The sequence below is a fragment of the Hemitrygon akajei genome, chromosome 8 (assembly GCF_048418815.1).
Source record: "Hemitrygon akajei chromosome 8, sHemAka1.3, whole genome shotgun sequence".
Taxonomy (NCBI): domain Eukaryota; kingdom Metazoa; phylum Chordata; class Chondrichthyes; order Myliobatiformes; family Dasyatidae; genus Hemitrygon; species Hemitrygon akajei.
The window spans coordinates 1,773,888-1,791,005 of record NC_133131.1 but is presented as its reverse complement, the minus strand read 5'-3'; the positions used below and the strand labels follow the sequence as shown (position 1 = coordinate 1,791,005).

Here is a 17,118-nt window from a genome sequence, read left to right as displayed (position 1 = left end):
GAAATGCTATTTCACCGTTACTGGACAGGCAACATTTGGAGGATTATGAGCAGTTAGGGCCCCATATCTAAGAAAGCTGGCATTGGAGAGGGTCCAGAGGATGTTCATGTCAATGACACTGGAAATGAAAGGATTAATGTATGAGGAGCCTTTGATGGCTCTGGATCTGTATTCCCTGGATTTTATAAGAATGGAGGTGGGAGGGAAGGGGAAATCTCATCGTAATCTACCAAATATTGAAAGGCATAGATACAGTGCATGTGGAGAGGAAGTTTCCAATATTGAGAGAGTCTAGGACCAGAGAACACAGACTCAGAGTAGAAGGACGTCCCTTTAGAACAGAGATGAGGATGAATTTATTTTGCCAGAGGGTGATAAATCTGTGGGAATTCATTGCCATAGATCGTTGTGGAGGCTAAGTCACTGGGTATATTAAAAGCAGAGGTTGAAAGGTTCTTGATTAGTTAAGTGTCAAAGGTTACAGGAAAAAGGCAGGAGAATGGGGTTGAGAGGAATAATAAATCAGCCATAATAAATGGCAGAGTAGGATTGATGGGCTGAATGGCCTAATGCTGCTCTTATGTCTCATGAATAAGCTTATTGACTTTCTCTCATATACTCCTTCATACTATCTCTTCAATATTTACATATTTCATTTCATATTTACCCAAAAGGGGTATGGGGCTTTGAGTGGGTATGCATGTGGTGGGAGGCACATGTCAGCAAGTGACAAGCAGTTTGATAATTGGTAATTAAAATTAAACAGCATGGCAGCTGCTCAACCAGGGGATGTCATCAAAATGGCGCAGATTTGGTGGGAATTTGGTTACGTACTTGGCTGTGATAAAACCCACAAAACAGATGTCATTGTCCGATCTATGTGCGGGATATGCATACATTCTCTAGACAGGCTGATTCAGAGTGAAAGAAGCACTTAGTGAACAAAGAATTGGAGAGAGTGCAGCTTTAAGGGAGTATATATGAAAAAGCAAGAACACCAGCAAAATCCCTAATCATATCAGGATGTGGGCTGCTGTTCAATTTTCCACACAAACCAATGAGTTTGTCTCTTCCTGTATCAGTGCTCCAAGCAAGGCCCCCTGTGAAATCAGTGCCACAGCTATAAACTTTATCCTACTCCTGAACCTTGACCTTGCCGAGGTTAGCTCCATTAAATCATCCATTAAACAGTGAAATCGAAAACAGCATGTGGATCTCGTAGCAGCAGTGGAATTTCAGGAAATGGAATTAAAAAAAAATCCCTCTGGTGTGCTGTACCTGATCTTTCAGTTGTTTTCCCTGTTGGCCTCCATCTTCCTTTCCCAGGCTGTCTGGGATGGGTGCCACTGACACATATTTTCCACCCTTGAATGCCAGCAGAGGTTCTTCTTGGCCACAAAGAGCTTCCAGGAAGTACTTTAGCACTGTGACCCTCTTGCAGTCAGCCGCTATTACCTAGTGTTTTGGGGGAGGAAACCAGAACATTAGCAGGGGGAAAAAAACCCACATTGTTGGTCGAGTGCCAGAAGGCTCATGAGAAACGTGTCAAACGGCATTGAGGCTACCAGGAGGACAGCTCAAGCTGAGTTGACGGCAGGATCAGAAGCCACAGGGATGGTCGCAAGCGGAACCAAAAGTACACAGCACAGGAGTCGCTACGTGCCACCGACATCACGAGAGGAACATAAAAAGACCAGCAGAGCGTTTGAAAGATGGTTTAAGTCACAAAAAAGAAACTAAAAGCATTTCCACAATAGCATCAGCTTCCTCCTTTCTTTAATTTTAACTACTCATGATCATATTGCTCGTCAGCCTCTTGACATTGACATGACCCGTGACCACAAAACCAGAACCTCAGGCTTGACCTTAAGCTGAGGGTACAGACATGAAGTCATCGCAAGGGTACAGCTTCAGGTCGGCAGAGTTCTGACATAGATTCATGTCCGCTTCTACAAAGTGCAGACTGCTCACCGCACCAATTCTGAAAACATAACATGATCCTTTTCAATTATTGTTTTGCAATCAAGGGGACTTTTTTTCTCTCAACAGTATAAATTAAACATTTTTGCAATGGATGTGGAATGTATTTGAATTGAATTGTACTGAACAGCTACAACTGCAGAAAGGGCTGCCCTAAAAGCGGGTAGCTTCTAATGTCAAAATATAAAACTGAGCTGTGAATTACCAAAGAAGGCACACTAATGGTTAATAGATTACAAGGTTAGGGGTGAAACTCATCTTATTCCAACAGGAACCTTTCATCATCAGTAATCGACTGTGAGTGTTACACTCGGCCCTGATACTGCCAGGGATGGTATGTGGGAGTGCTGTACCCACCATACGATGGAAGAGACTGAACTGAGGGGGAAAAGGGGTGGGGGCAGAGGTAGGGAGAAGTATTGCTAGGTGTGGTGGGTTGGGACAAGAGCCGTAAGTGAGAGGGAGAAGAAAGCAGGGTGGGGCGGAGAGAAAGGCTGGGGTGAGGGGTGAAAAGCAGTGAGGAGGAGAAGAGAGATGGAGGACTGAGAGTAAAAAGGGTGGGAGAAGTTCTGGGGAAGAGTGGAAAAAGCTGGTGGGGGGTGCGTGGGCACAGTACAGGCCCTTCAGCCCATGATATTGTGCCGACCTTTTAACCTACTCCAAAATCAAGCTAACACTTCTCTCCTACGTAGCCCTCCATTTTTCTATCATCTATGTGCCTATCTAAGAGTCTCTTAAATGTCCCTGATGTATCTGCCTCTACCACCACCTTTGGCAATCACTGGCAATAGCTGGGGAATAATCGGAAGAAGAAGAGTCATGGGGGGTGTTGTGTGGTAGAATGAGCTGGGGGGGGGGGGGGGAAGGTGCAGGAGTAGGGAGAGGTAAAATACCAGCCGCTTCCTTGGCGAGTCAGCTGCACTCTAGGGGCTCGATCCCAGTTTTTTCCCTTGCGACAGAGTCAGTGAGTTTGAGGAAGCTGGTAAGATACAGATGCAAATTCATCCTGACAAGACAATGGCCTAATTATTCTCTTATATCTCATGGGGTAAAGAGCACAAATGTTAGGCCCTTAGGGGATACTGAGGGACAGAAGGGCATTGGTGTACGTACAGGTCTACAGGTAGAATGGGTGATGAGTCAGGAGGCTTGGTCAAACCAGAAGAATATTTTCACTGTAGAGTGGGTGGAATTGGGAACACACTGCCAGACAGCCCGGTCCTCTCACAATACTTCAGAATCAGGACTAAAATCACCAAGACAGAGTAAGTTATGGACTGTGTGCTGGAAAATGGGATTGCCATGAAACTGAAGAGCTTGTTTCTCTGCTGCAATACTTGATGAAGAAGAAAAAATAAGCAACAGAAAAAGGAAAAATGAGAATTGAATTAAGCAGGAATACAGCACAGACACAGGCCATTTGGCCCAGCTCGACAATGCTGAACAACCACCATAAGACTGTAAGACACAGGAGTAGAATTAGGCCATTCAGCCCATCGAGTCTGCACCACAATTCAATCATGGCTGATTTATTATCCCTCTCAACCCCATTCTCCTGCCTCCTCCCCCTAGCCTTTGACATCCTAATTAATCAAAAACCTATCAACCTCCACTTTTGTGTATGTTGCTGAGGAAACAATACATGCTATGCACTCTGTACCACATTCCCTGTGAACCAGCCCGCTTCCAAATCCTTTCAGCTCCTCTCCAAGCCCCAACCCACTATAAATTCAACTCTTCCCATTTCTTTGAAAAAATAGATCCCTTTTCTAAACTTCCAATAGTTAATTACATCTTTGGTTCCTCATCCCAGACCTTTCCTGACTGAGAGCAGTTCTCATCTATCGGCTGTCCCGATGATTTTAAAAATAAAATAATTGCCTGTAATCTACAATGCTCAAACCACCCTGCACTTCTCTATCCATTGTAGCCTTTAGATCCTCAAGTACAAACACTCCATCTGGAATCTGTTCTTGCTATTTTAACTAATTTCTGTTATCTGTCAGATTGGTAAATGCATCCTTACTGAAGTTCTCTGACACCTTAGACTGTGAACGATCAGGCTGCAATACCACCATTTGCTTGCTCTGAAACACTTCCAAACAAAAGTTCATTTTGACCCTCTTCAGTCCTGCCCAATTGGACTCAGGTACATTGATATCCTAGGGAAAGTATTGGTTTTATCTCTTATATCGTTGGTCAACCTAACAGTAACTACGTACATTGGAGTTCTCCGCCAATATCCCTACCTTTATTTATCCTAATACAAAGTATTCACTAAATACTTCAGCCTCTTTTTATTACTTTTAAAATCTCCAGATACTTTTACATTTAATGCCACTTGATTCATCCATATTATGGGTTGGCACAGTAGTGGTTCGCGCATTTGCTTTACAGCGCTAGCAATCATCAATAGGGGTTCAACTCCCACCAGTGTCTGTAAAGAGACTGCACATTCTTCCCATGACTGTGTGGGTTTCCTCCGGGTTCTCCAGCTTCTTTGCACATTCCAAGGATGAGTGGGTTAGGGTTAGTACGTTGTGGGCATGCTACGTTGGTGCCGGAAGCATAGCAACACTTGTGGACTGTCTCCTGCACATCATCGTACTGTGTTGGTTGTTGTGCAAAAGATGCATTTCACTGTATGTTTCAATGACAAGTAAAGCTAATCTGTCATCTTTAGCTTTAGCACTATCCAGGTTAGTGATAGCTTCCTGGTATGTAGTCACAGTCTGTGATGGGGGCGATTTCCATGTGGCTTTTTCAATTGTAACATGTCTAGGAGAAGGAAAGAAGGCGCAAAGATTTAAGTAAGTGGAAGATGGAAAATATTTTTTCAACCATTGTGTGGAGAGGAGGTGAGCTGGAGGATGGTAAAGGCAGCAAAGCTCATCACATTTAAATCATCTCTGGATGTGAACATGGAGAGTTGTGACTTGGTCTCACCTATCACCGGCCAGCATGTCCTCCTCCCCCTCCACCCACCTTCTTCTGGCTTCTTCCCCCTTCCTTTCCAGTCCTCATTATTCCCTCCATCGATGCTGCCGAGCTCCTCCAGCATTTTGTGTGTGTTGATCAGCATCTGCAGAATCTCCTGTGTTGATAACCAGTGAGGTACCTGCTGAGATTAAGGGACTGGCTGGTCTCTTTAATTTTATTTTTGTCGAGTAAGGCATTGCTTTTTTACCATTACTCTTGCCAGCTGAAGTTTCATACCATGCTGCTCTCTGGATCAGATTGAAATAAAATGATATATTCATCAAAATGCTTGCATTAAAGAGAGTGGAAAGCCCCAACAGGGAATGAGATGGCAGCAGTTAATAGTGTTGCGTTTTTCCCTGGACCTTAGTGCGTCTGCCTTTGTCACTCCTCTTTCTGCTCAGTCAGGTATCCTGAGTTTCCATGGCAACACCTTTCGACATTAACGTTGCAAGGAACAGAGTGTTTCTATCCAAGGACAGCCCCTAGTGACATTGGCTTTATGACTGAAATGGGTTTGACGTCAGTGGGTGTGGCCTGACATGTCTTCATTTCTCAGCAGCGTCATTTAACAAAACAGTTTCTATTTTTAAAACCGTGAAAGACGTCATTCATTAGAACCCGAGAGGCTCAAGTAGGTGAGCGCAAAAAATATCAATACTGCAATGAAGTATCTGCATGGGCAGATAAAAGGATTGACTTATTTTGGCTTCTCTTTCAAAAGAGAAAATTATAAAGGAGTAATGATCCAGAACACAGCAGGAAGCTGTGATTTTTAACTAAAACCTAGAGTTATGAAATTCACTGCCTCAAGCATCTCTGAAGCCCTTCCAGGGCAACACTCTATCAGAAAGCAGCTGTGATTAACAATCATCGGGCTTGAGCTGAAAATTTCCATATGGCTCCAAACACACTCACCACACCAACACACTCATCCTCCATCCAACAATAAACCTCATTAATGTTAGTTCTCATCAAATACCTGAAACAGTTAATTATGAAACTTTGATACAGTAATTTATAATAGTAATAGTAAATAGCATACTAATTATGCAAAGTTAGCATTCATTTTGAGAGGACTAGAATATAAGGGCAAGGATGTAATGCTGAGGCTTTATAAGGCCTGACTGCACCTTGGAGTATTGTGAGCAGTTTTGGGTTCTTCATCTAAGAAAAAATGAGCTGGCATTGGAGAGGATCCAGAGAAAGTTCAATAGAATGATTCTACGAATGAAAGGGATAAAGAATGAGGAGTGTTTGATGGCTCTGGGCCTATACTCCTTGGAGTAGATGTGGAGAGGATGTTTCCTGCAGTGGGCAAGTGTAGAACCACAGGGCACAGCCTCAGAATAGAGGGACATCCACTTAGAACAGAAATGAGGAAGAATTTCTTTAGCCAGAGGATGGTGAATCTGAGGAATTCATTACCATGGCTGTGGAGGCCATGTCATTGAGCATACTTAAAGCAGAGGTTGATAGGTTCTTGACTAGTCAGGGCTACTCAAAGATAATGGGAAGAAGGCAGGAGAATAGGATAATAAATCAGCCATGATGAAGGGGAGGAGCAGACTTGATGGGCCAAAAGGCCTAATCCTGCTCCTATAATCTTATGGTTTTGTGGTCTAATTTGCAAAGCTGATCTTTAAATTATAGTAATGAAAACGGAAAATCTTGACAACATTCAGGGAGCAGCCATGGAAAAAGAAACAACATAACAAAGACCCTTCATCAGAACTCAATTATAATTATAGTTGTGGATTTCAAAATACACCTTCAGTGCAAGGATATCAAACAGCTCGTGAATAGACAGCTGTGATGAAAGTTTTACAATTAATATCCATTAGATAATTCAGAGCAACACACACAAAATGCTGGAGGAACTCAGCAGATCAAGCAGCATCCATAGAGAGGAATAAAGAGCTGACGTTTTGGGTCACGACGTTTCATCAGGACCCTTCAGACCATCATTCCTCTCTATAGATGCTGCTAAGTTCCTCCATTATTTTGTACAATGCCTTGTAAAAGTACTCAGCCCCTAATCCTTTGATCACATAAACATTACAACCAGGGATTTTGACCAATTTACCTGAGAATTTTAATCTGTGAATCACCCAAGTTCTTTGGGCACAGAGCTCGGAAAAGCAACAGGACACACTTTTAACATCGTAAATCAGCAAGTTGTTTGCTATGTCTCCCCTCTTGCTGTGAAACGGAGACACCTCTTTTTCCCTTATTAGGGAGAGAGAGTGCCTGTGGTATGATGAATTACTGGATGAATGAGTGGTCTTTGGGGTACTGCAAGTCTGTGTCTTTATTGATGCTTTGCTGCATGCTTGAGTGCTCGGTGGGGGGTGTTGATGCTTTTTTTTGCTGGTGGGAGGGGGAATCATTGCTTTGCTGCTGCTTATGTGTGGGAGGGGGAGCTGGGGGGGGCTTTAGGGTTCTAACATTTAACTGTAATTTATTCTTTGGGGCACTCCTCTGTTTTCATGGATGGTTGCGAAGAAAAAGAATTTCAGGATGTATATTGTATACATTTCTCTGACATTAAATGTACCTTTGAAACATGCTGCTTTTTCACAGTAGAGCCCAAAAATCAGGGAAAATAATAAAGTATTAAAAACTAAAAATTCAAAAACAGAAATATCAGCAGTTCAAAAGTATTCATCCCCTTTTGTTCAGTACTCATTTGAACTACCTCTCTCAGCTACTACAGACAATAGTCTTTTTGGACAAGTCTCTATTAGCTTTGCACAGCATGATAGAGCACTATTTGCCCATTCCTCCTTGCAAAATTCCTCAAGCTGTACCAGGTTAGCTGTGGAGCAGTGGTGGACAACAACCTTGAAGTCTTGCTAGACATGTTCAATTGGGTTAAGGTCGGGACTTCATCTCCAGTTGACTAGGCCACTCAATGACATTAATTTTCTTCATTTGAAGTCAACTCCAAGGTTGCTTTGGTGGTGTGCTTTGGGTCGTTATCTTGCTGAAAGACAAACTTCCTCCCCAGTTTACACTTTCTGGCAGAGGCTAATAGGTTTTCATCCAGGATCTCTCTGTATTTATCAGCATTCATCTTCCCATCAATCCTGACCAGATTTACAGTCCCTGCTGCTGAAAAGCATTCCCATAGTATGGTGCTACCTCCACCATACATTACAGTAGGGATGATATTACCTGGCTGACGTGTAGGTTAGATTTATGCTACACGTTCCACTTAGCATTGAAGCCCAAAAGTTCCACTTTAGTCTCATCCAATCACAAGACCACATCTTCCACATCTTTACAATATCTTCTGAGTGACACTTTGCAAAGTATTTACGGACAGGGATATGCTTTTTATTTAGCCAGGGCTTCTTCCTTGCCACTCTTCCATAAATAACCTTTTCGTGCAAGACCTTAGAGATTATGGAGCCATCTAATTCATCTCCAATTACAGCCAGTGACTTCAGCAGCTCACTCAGAGTGAATGTTGGCATCACGGTAGCCTCTCTTACAAGTGCCATTCTTGGGATACAGACTAAGTTTGAAGATGCGGTCTGACCTAGGCAGAGTGGTTGTGGTTTCATATTTTTGCACTTTTTCACAAAGAACTGCATTGAGCACGGAGATATGTTCAGTTCCTTTGAGATAGTCTTGTACTCTTCCCCAGATCTGTGCTTCACTATTATCATTTCCCTGACTTGTCTTGAATGCCCTTTTGTCTTCAGTTTGGTTTGGTCTGTGGAAAATCTACCATACTCTTGGACCTTAGAGAGAGGGGGCTATTTATTCTTACAAATTCATTGAAAAAAGACAAACTTCCAATTTTCTACATTGATAAACTAGATGAGTTGGTAAGGTAATATACTGCACCTGAGGAAAGTTAGCATAGAAATCACAAAGGGGATGAATGCTTTTTCAGTCTTACAATTTTGGTTTTTAATTTTTAGTAAACTGTTGACAGGTTTTAGAATTTTTCTTTTGATTTGAAATGATGCACAATGTTTTGTAGATTAGCTCAAAAAATCCTACTTCAAATTTAGAAAACGAGACATAAAATGTGAAAATAGTTGTGGGGGCTGAAGGCACTGTATGTGTTGTTTACAATTACTAACTCCAGCTGTAACACCAAACTCTAGTCCTTAAATGCAAGTACCAACAACTTTCAAATCACAGCCTCTTGGGAGGCTAGGTTATCCAGATAAAGAACAGTACAGCACGCAAACAGGCCCTCCAGCCAGGTTCTATAGAACAAATGTCTTTTCCTCTGTAATTTGTTGCTTAGCACCCTTGTCATGGACAGCAGTCTCAATCCTTGTATTACAGACTGAACACTCTCCCCAGGTAGTTCTACTCATCTGTTCTGCAGTACTTTCCTTTAACTGTTTATATAAAACCCTTCCAAGATGACTCATCACTTTTCCTCTCCTTTCATGACCCACCTTCAAAATCTTTGATGAATGACTCCTTTTATTATTTATTTAAAGATACAGTGGAAATCAGACCCTTGGGCCCTTCGAGCTGTGCCACACAACAACCCGCCAATTTAACCTTAATCTACTCACAGGACAATTTACAATAAGCAATTAATCTACCAACCAGTACGTATTTGAATTGTGGGAGTAAACCAGAGCAGCCAGAGGAAACCCATGCATTCCATAGAGAGGACATACAGACTCCTTACAGAGGACATGAGGATTGAACTCCAAAGTGGCGTCAAGTCATCCTTTAACCTTTTCTGTTTTATAAAAAAACCCAGCTGCTCCTCTGAACTTTCCATAAAGTTTCTCTGATACAATTCAACCAAATCTTCTCTGACTTAGTGAGATTGTTCCAGAAGAGGAAAGCCTAGAACTGGACAATACAATGAAGTGGTTATGTAGTTTCTAAACCTATATATGCTATGCCCATTTATAAAGCTGAAGACCTCAATGGATTGTTAAAACACAAGCTTAGTTTTCTTTGCTTCTCACAAAGATAGGCAGCTCCTCAAGTTTCCTGCTCCTGCACCCCTTTATGTTGTGACAGCTTCTTGCTAACAGTGAGCATCATTTCATATCTCCACACAACACCCACCTACCCTGCTGATGCACAGCCCACCAATCGTCTCCACGTACTTCATGCGGTCAACATTGCTTGTCACGTTTCACACCATCACTCACCAAACCTCCACCTCCTCTGTACCCCTCCTGCAAGCTGTCTCCCAGCCCTGATGTATTTCTCACCCCACCAACCTCCTTTGCTGTCACAGTACTACTTCTCTCTGCTTCATACAGTGTGCCGGCCAGTTCATCAAACTGAAATAAAACTGTAAATCAAAAAACAAGAGTTCTGCAGGTGCTGGGAATTTGAAATAAAACCAGAAAATGTTGGAACCACTCATCAGTCCGAGCAGCGTCTGTGGATAGAGAACCAATTAATGGTTCAGGCTACAAATCCTTCATCAGAACTTAGAAAGAGAAAATTCAAGGTAATTTAGATAATAAGCAACCTCTATTTTTGCTCTCCTTTTGCACTATTTATTGTACTTGATAGTATATTTTACACTGTACTGCTGTAGCAATAGAACAAGTTTCACGATGTACATCATGATAATAAATGTGATTCTGAGGTAAGGGAGGGATGTATGGAGCAACAGGAATATCTCTGATAGGGTGACACCATACTCTTTGTTGTAGCAGTTAGAATCAGATTCACTACTTAATGTGTAGTTATTTTATGTCTGCACTGTACTGCTGCCACAAAATGCCATGTAAGATAGAAAATATAAACCCTGATTCTGACACTCTGTCTGCGCAGCGTGTTAACAATGGTAAGGCTGTGGGTACGTCCAGCAGGTCAGTCTGTACCAAGTAAAAACTGAGCCAAAACAATGGAAGACGGAAAATGTCAGTTCTGATAGAAACAGCAAGATCCCTACAGTTGGAGAATTCAACATTGAGTTCTGCAGACTGCAATGTGCCCAGACAGAAGATGACATCTTAGAACATAGAACAGTACAGTACACAAACAGGCCATTCAGCCCACAATACTGTGCCATTCAGTAATTTAATGCATAACTAAACTAAAGCCTTCTGCCTACACAACATCCAACATCTAAAAGCTTCTTAAACGCCTCTGTCTTCTTTGCCATCACCACCCCACCCCCCCAGCACCCACCCTTCTCTGCCCTGAACAACCCTTTTAAACTTAGCCCCTCTCAGCTTAAATGCATGGCTTCTGGTATTAGACAGTTCACTTCTGGGGGTAAAAAAGAAACTCTGTCTATGTCAATCATAACCTTATAAACATCTATCAGGTCTGTCCTCAGCCTTTGCCACTCCAGAGAAAACAATCAAGTTTGTCCAACTGCCTGTCATAGCTCATACCCTCTAATCCAGACAGCATCCTGCTGAACCTCTTCTGCACACTCTCCCCATCCTTCCTGTAATGGGGTGACCAGAGTTTATACAGACTGACCATCCACCGCATCCACATGCGTAACAATTTTATACAGCTCCAAAAGATCACACGTTAGCCCTCCCTGCTCCAGGACAAAACATCCCGGCCTATCCAATCTCTCCTTATAACTCAACCTCTCCAGTTCTGGTGACATCCTTGTTAATCTTTTCTTCACATTTTCCAGATTAATGACATTCTTCCTATAGCTGCAGCAATGAAGTGTGGTCTCAGCAACAATGTCTTTCATTGTAACATGGTGTTCCAACTCCTGTATTCCACAAAATACCTTCATCACCATCCTGAATGAATGGCAGCGATGCTTCACTACCAGATGAACTCAATTGTCTTTTATGCCCGCTTTGAAAAGGAGAATAGAACTACAGCTGTGAAGATCCCTGCTGCACCTGATGACCCTGTGATCTCTGTCTCAGAGGCCAATGTTAGGCTGTCTTTAAAGAGAGTGAACCCTTGCAAGGCAGAAGGTACCAATGGAGTACCTGATAAGGTTCTGAAAACCTGTGCCAACTAACTAGTGGGAGTATTCGATGACATTTTCAACCTCTCACTGCTACGGGTGGAAGTTTCCACTTGTTTCAAAAGGGCAACAATTATACCAGTGCCTAAGAAGAATAACATGAGCTGCCTTAATGACTATTGCCCAGTAGCACTCACATCGACAGTGATGAAATGCTTTGAGAGGTTGGTCATGCCTCAGCAAGGACCTGGACCCACTGCAATTCACCTAGCACCACAACAAGTCAGTGGCAGACACAATCTCAGTGGCTCTTCACACGGCTTTAGACCACCTGGACAACACAAAGACCTATGTCAGGATGTTGTTCATCAACTACAGCTCAGCATTTAAGACCATCATTCCCACAATCCTGATAGAGAAGTTACAGAACCTGGGCCTCTGTACCTCCCTCTGCAATTAGATCCTTGACTTCCTAACTGGAAGACCACAATCTGTGCAGATTGGTAATAACATCTCCTCTTCGCTGATGATCAACACTGGTGCACCTCAGGGGTGAGTGCTTAGCCCACTGTTCTACTCTGTATATGCCCATGACTATGGGGCTAGGCATAGCTCAAATGGCATCTATAAATCTGCCGATGATACAACCGTTGTTGGTAGAATCTCAAGTGGTGATGAGAGGGCAAACAGGAGTGAGTTAAGCCAACTAGCGGAGTGCTGTCGCAGCAACAACCTAGCACTCAATGTCAGTAAGACAAAAGAGTTGATTATGAACTTCAGGAAGGGTAAGATGAAGGAACACATACCAATCCTCATAGAGGGATCAGAAGTGGAGAGAGTGAGCAGTTTCAAGTTCCTGGGTATTAAGATTTCTGAGGATCTAATCTGGTCCCAACATATTGATGCAGTTATAAAGAAGGCAAGACAGCGGCTATACTTCATGAGGAGCTTGAAGAAATTTGGTATGTCAACAAATACACTCAAAAACTTCTATAGATGTACCATGGAAAGCATTCTGCCAGGCTGTATCACTGTCTGGTAAAAGGTGGGGAGGGGGGATGTGGGTTGGCTACTGCACAGGATCAAAAAAAGCTCAGAGGGTTGTAAATTTAGTTGGCTCCATCTTGGGAACTAGCCTACAAAGTACCCAGGACATCTTCAAAGAGTGATGTCTTAGAAAGACAGCTTCCGTTATTAAGGACCTGCAGCACCCAGGGCATGCCCCTTTTCTCACTGTCACCATCAGAAGCCTGAAGGCACACATTCAGCGATTCAGGAACAGCTTCTTCCCCTCTGCCTTCCAATTCCTAAATGGGCATTGAATCCTTAGACACTACCTCACTTTTAAAATATTTATTTCTGTTTCTTTGCACGATTTTTAATCTATTCGATATATGTATACTGTAATTTAGTGGTCGCCAACCCATCGACTGCGATCGACTATTCGATCTTTGAGACTTTCCAAGTTGATCCCAACAAAAAATGAAAAATAAATACACAAATACTGTTGAGAGATTGTTTCCGGGTTACGGGGTTTTAGTTCCGTTCTTTCTGTCCAGTGCACGTGTATAGCTCTCCCACACCACAGAGTGTAATTCACTGGTCCCCAACCACCGGGCCGCCAGGAAACGATATGAGTTAGCTGCACTTTTCCTCATCCCCTGTCACACCCACTGTTGAACTTGAACCCACGTGAAGTTATCAGGCAACTAAACGCAGTGATACCCTTGCGCCAGGGATCACCGGTTGGCCTCGGGCGGCCGGCGGGAAGTGCCTTCACTACTGGCCTGGAGCGCTGCCTCTGAACCTGTTTAGCATACTGAATATTCGTGGGAAATCCGGTGCTAAAATATTCACAGACGACCTAATTCGGACTCAGCGTTTCGTAAATATCAGAGCAGCTACCTCGCTGCAATCTACTGAAACAAACATTTGTCGGCAGATAGATCCTACAAGGGGGCAGGTGGTCGCTCTGTCCCACTCCCCGCTTGGTCGGCCACGCTCTCTGGACTGTGACCGCCGCGGCCCCGGTACGGGGACCTCCGGCCCTGAACTTGTCTTCTCACCCCACCCACGACCAGCCGCACCTGGCCAAGGCGTCTGGCGGCGAGCGGGCGGGAGGCTGAGTTCGGGCCTGGAGGCTGTCTAATGAAGCAATGTCTCAAAATTGCTTCAGTACCCTGAGTCCAAGCACCCAGCACTTAAAGACGAACCCGCTGAGTTTTCTCAGCGGAAAAAACGTGAGCAAGTGGGACAGAAGCCGAGAGCTGCGAAAACTAGAAAAGACTGGACATAAGGAACCTGCTTCCAGTATCACTGTATTCCGGTCGTGTTTAACAACCTCCCCCCCCCCCCCCCCACGCCCCCGTCGGCCAGTCCGCAAGAATATTATCAATATTAAACCGGTCTGTGGTGCAAAAAAAGGGTGGGTACCCCCAGTGTTTATATATTATTTCTACTTCTGGGTTGCAGGGTTTTACTTCCGGTCTTTTCTGCCCTGGTGCGCATGCGTGTAACTAATTGATGTGGGGTCGATCTTGCCTTTTACTAAGGCCGAGGTAGGGGATCTTGGGCTTAAAAAGGTTGGTGACCACTATTGTAATCGGTCCGTTTATTTATTTATTTATTTATTTATTGATTGATTGATTATTATTATTATTATTATTTTATTTTTTTCCTTCTATATTTGGTATTGCATTGAACTGCTGCTGCTAAGTTAACAAATTTCATGACACATGCTGGTGATAATAAACCTGATCCTGATTCTATCTCCCTATGTTACCACTCTCAGTGAACTATGCACCCTGGGTCTCTCTGTTCTACAACACTCCTGGAGCCACTATGTACCTGTATCCCTGAAAGACTGTCTAGCTCCCTGGATTGTGAGGAGGGAAGAAGGGAAAGAACCCATGCTGCACCTCTTGTGGCTGAAGACAGGGAGTAGTAGATGAGGTGGGCAAATAAACCAGGAAGACAAGGAGCAGTCATCCCTTGGATATGCTGAAAGAGAAGGGGAATGCACATCAGCAGGTAGAATCTTGCCGGAGTTGACAGAAGCTGCAATGGTCGGTCTGTCGAATAAATTCTGTATCCTTAACAATTTGCCTGAGTCACTGTTTGTCCCTGCATACCTCAGCATTTCTTTTTCTATAAAGTGTCTCAAACCAAAATGAATCAACAGAAAACTTACTGTTACAATAACTAGAATTCAAAAAATGTGAACATTATAAGGCCATAAGACATAGGAACAGAATTAAGCCACCAGTTAGCCTAGCAAGTCTTCTCTGCCATTCCCTCATGGCTAATTTATTATCCCTCCCGACCCCATTCTCACTTCTTTCTGTAACCTTTGATGTGCTGACTAATCAGGAACCAATCAATCTCTGCTTTAATTATATCCAATGACTTGGCCCCCACAGTATCGGTGATAATGAATTTCATAGACTCACTACCCTCTGGCTAAAGAAATTCCTCCTCATCTCTGTTCTAAAGGGACACCCCTCCATTATGGGTTTAAGTATGGTACAAATATACTCCAAGGGTGGTGGGCGTTTCTGCAGAATGAAGGGGTTAAAAGGTGTGGAGGGCGTTTGATCAGAAAACAATGTCTTATGTTGTTCCCCACTCCTGTGCCACTCCGTGTGAGCTGCCAGTGCCTTATGTTAGGTAAGCACATCTCTGGTGAATGCGGGAAGGGGCTCCACAGGTGAGGGAAACAAACCAACAGCTCAAATAGCCCATATAAGATTAGAGAGAGAGAGGGTCTACTGAAATACCAACATGTAGTACCTGCTTTATAGGTTTAATGCTCCTAACAAGATGGGTTCACCACCAGTGGGGGGAATCAATTATTCAGCAATGCTTTTGATCACAAGATGATGAACATTCAAAGACGAAAGAGAAGGAAAATCAATGAAAACCAGTGGAATAGCAGAACAAAGGATCCATCGAGTCCATCACACTGGGCCCTTGCTTTGAAAGGAAATCAAATTAATCCTGTTCCTTAGCTTCCCTACATCATTTTGGAGTATCGATCCAATACCCTTCTAAAAATTACAATTGCTCCTGCTTCTATCAGATGTTCAGGACAAATCTTCCATCCCAACATTATGAACATTAAAAATGGAATTTTCAGATAATCCCAGAGTGCCATTGAAAATGACACCTAACCCGTCATGAGCGGTTACAATTTACACAAGATTACTTGGTGTAATTTACAAATGAGATGCTATTGCCAGATGAAAATAACAGCCTTTCAAATACAGTAATGGGAGAGTGAAAAATGTATCCCTTTTCAAGTGTAATTACCACTAACACATAGAAGGGAACCAGGAATATGATAATCACCAAATGTTGTTTGAGGGCTAAATATTGGCCTGGGAGGCTAGAAGTGAACACACAAGAGATTCTGCAGATGCTGGAAATCCTGGGCAGCACAGATGCACAATGTCGGAGGAACTCAAGAAGTCAGGCAGCATCAATGGAGAGGAAATAAACATTCAATGTTTTGGGCCAAGACCCACTATCCCTTTATTGAGAAAATGGTATTGGGTTTGAACAATGGGGCACAGAGGACTTCAGTTTCACACCTATCCATCATCCAATGGAAATAACAAGAGGTTATCCATTCTGCCTGGGAGATTAGAAAAGTAGAATCTGAATGAAGATAGAAGTTGCTAGCAAAATCACAGGAAAGCAACATCCAGCATCAAGGACGCCCACCTTCCAAGGCACGCACTCTTCTCATTGCTGTCATTAGGTGAAAGGTAAAGGAGCCTCAGGACTCACACGACCAGGTTCAGGAACAGTTACTACCCTCACCCATCAGGCTTTTGAATCAGAAGGGATAACTTCACTCATCGCATAGCCGAAATGTTCTCACAACCTACGGACTCACTTTCAAGGACTCTTCATCTCATGCTCTCGATATTTATTGCTTATTTATTATTATTATTTCTTTTGTATTTGCGCAGTTTGTAGTCTTTTGCACATTGGGTGTAGTCTTTCATGGATTCTATTGTGGTTCTTGGATTTACTCTGAACGCCCACAAGAAAATGAATCTCAGGTTGTATATTGTAACATATATGTACTTTACCTATTGAAATTTTGAACTTCTGAATCAGGGTGTCCATGTGCATGAAACATGAAGTTAGCAGCAAATAATTGGACAGTATATCCCAGATTCCGATATAGAAAATCATGAATACCAGAGATCCATAGATGCTGGAAATCCAGAGTAACACACACAAAATTCTGGAGA

At 43.0% G+C, this 17,118-nt stretch overlaps 1 protein-coding gene across 3 annotated transcripts in view; it reads right to left on the bottom strand.

Annotated features, from left to right (window-relative positions):
- The window catches only part of smg6 (SMG6 nonsense mediated mRNA decay factor), a 520,319-nt gene that overhangs the window by 122,796 nt on the left and 380,405 nt on the right, over window positions 1-17,118 (bottom strand). For all 3 annotated transcript variants that reach the window (XM_073053020.1, XM_073053021.1, XM_073053022.1), the window contains one exon: window positions 1,279-1,455. In XM_073053020.1, the coding sequence (XP_072909121.1) occupies window positions 1,279-1,455 (177 nt within the window). The remainder of the gene's footprint in view (window positions 1-1,278; window positions 1,456-17,118) is intronic.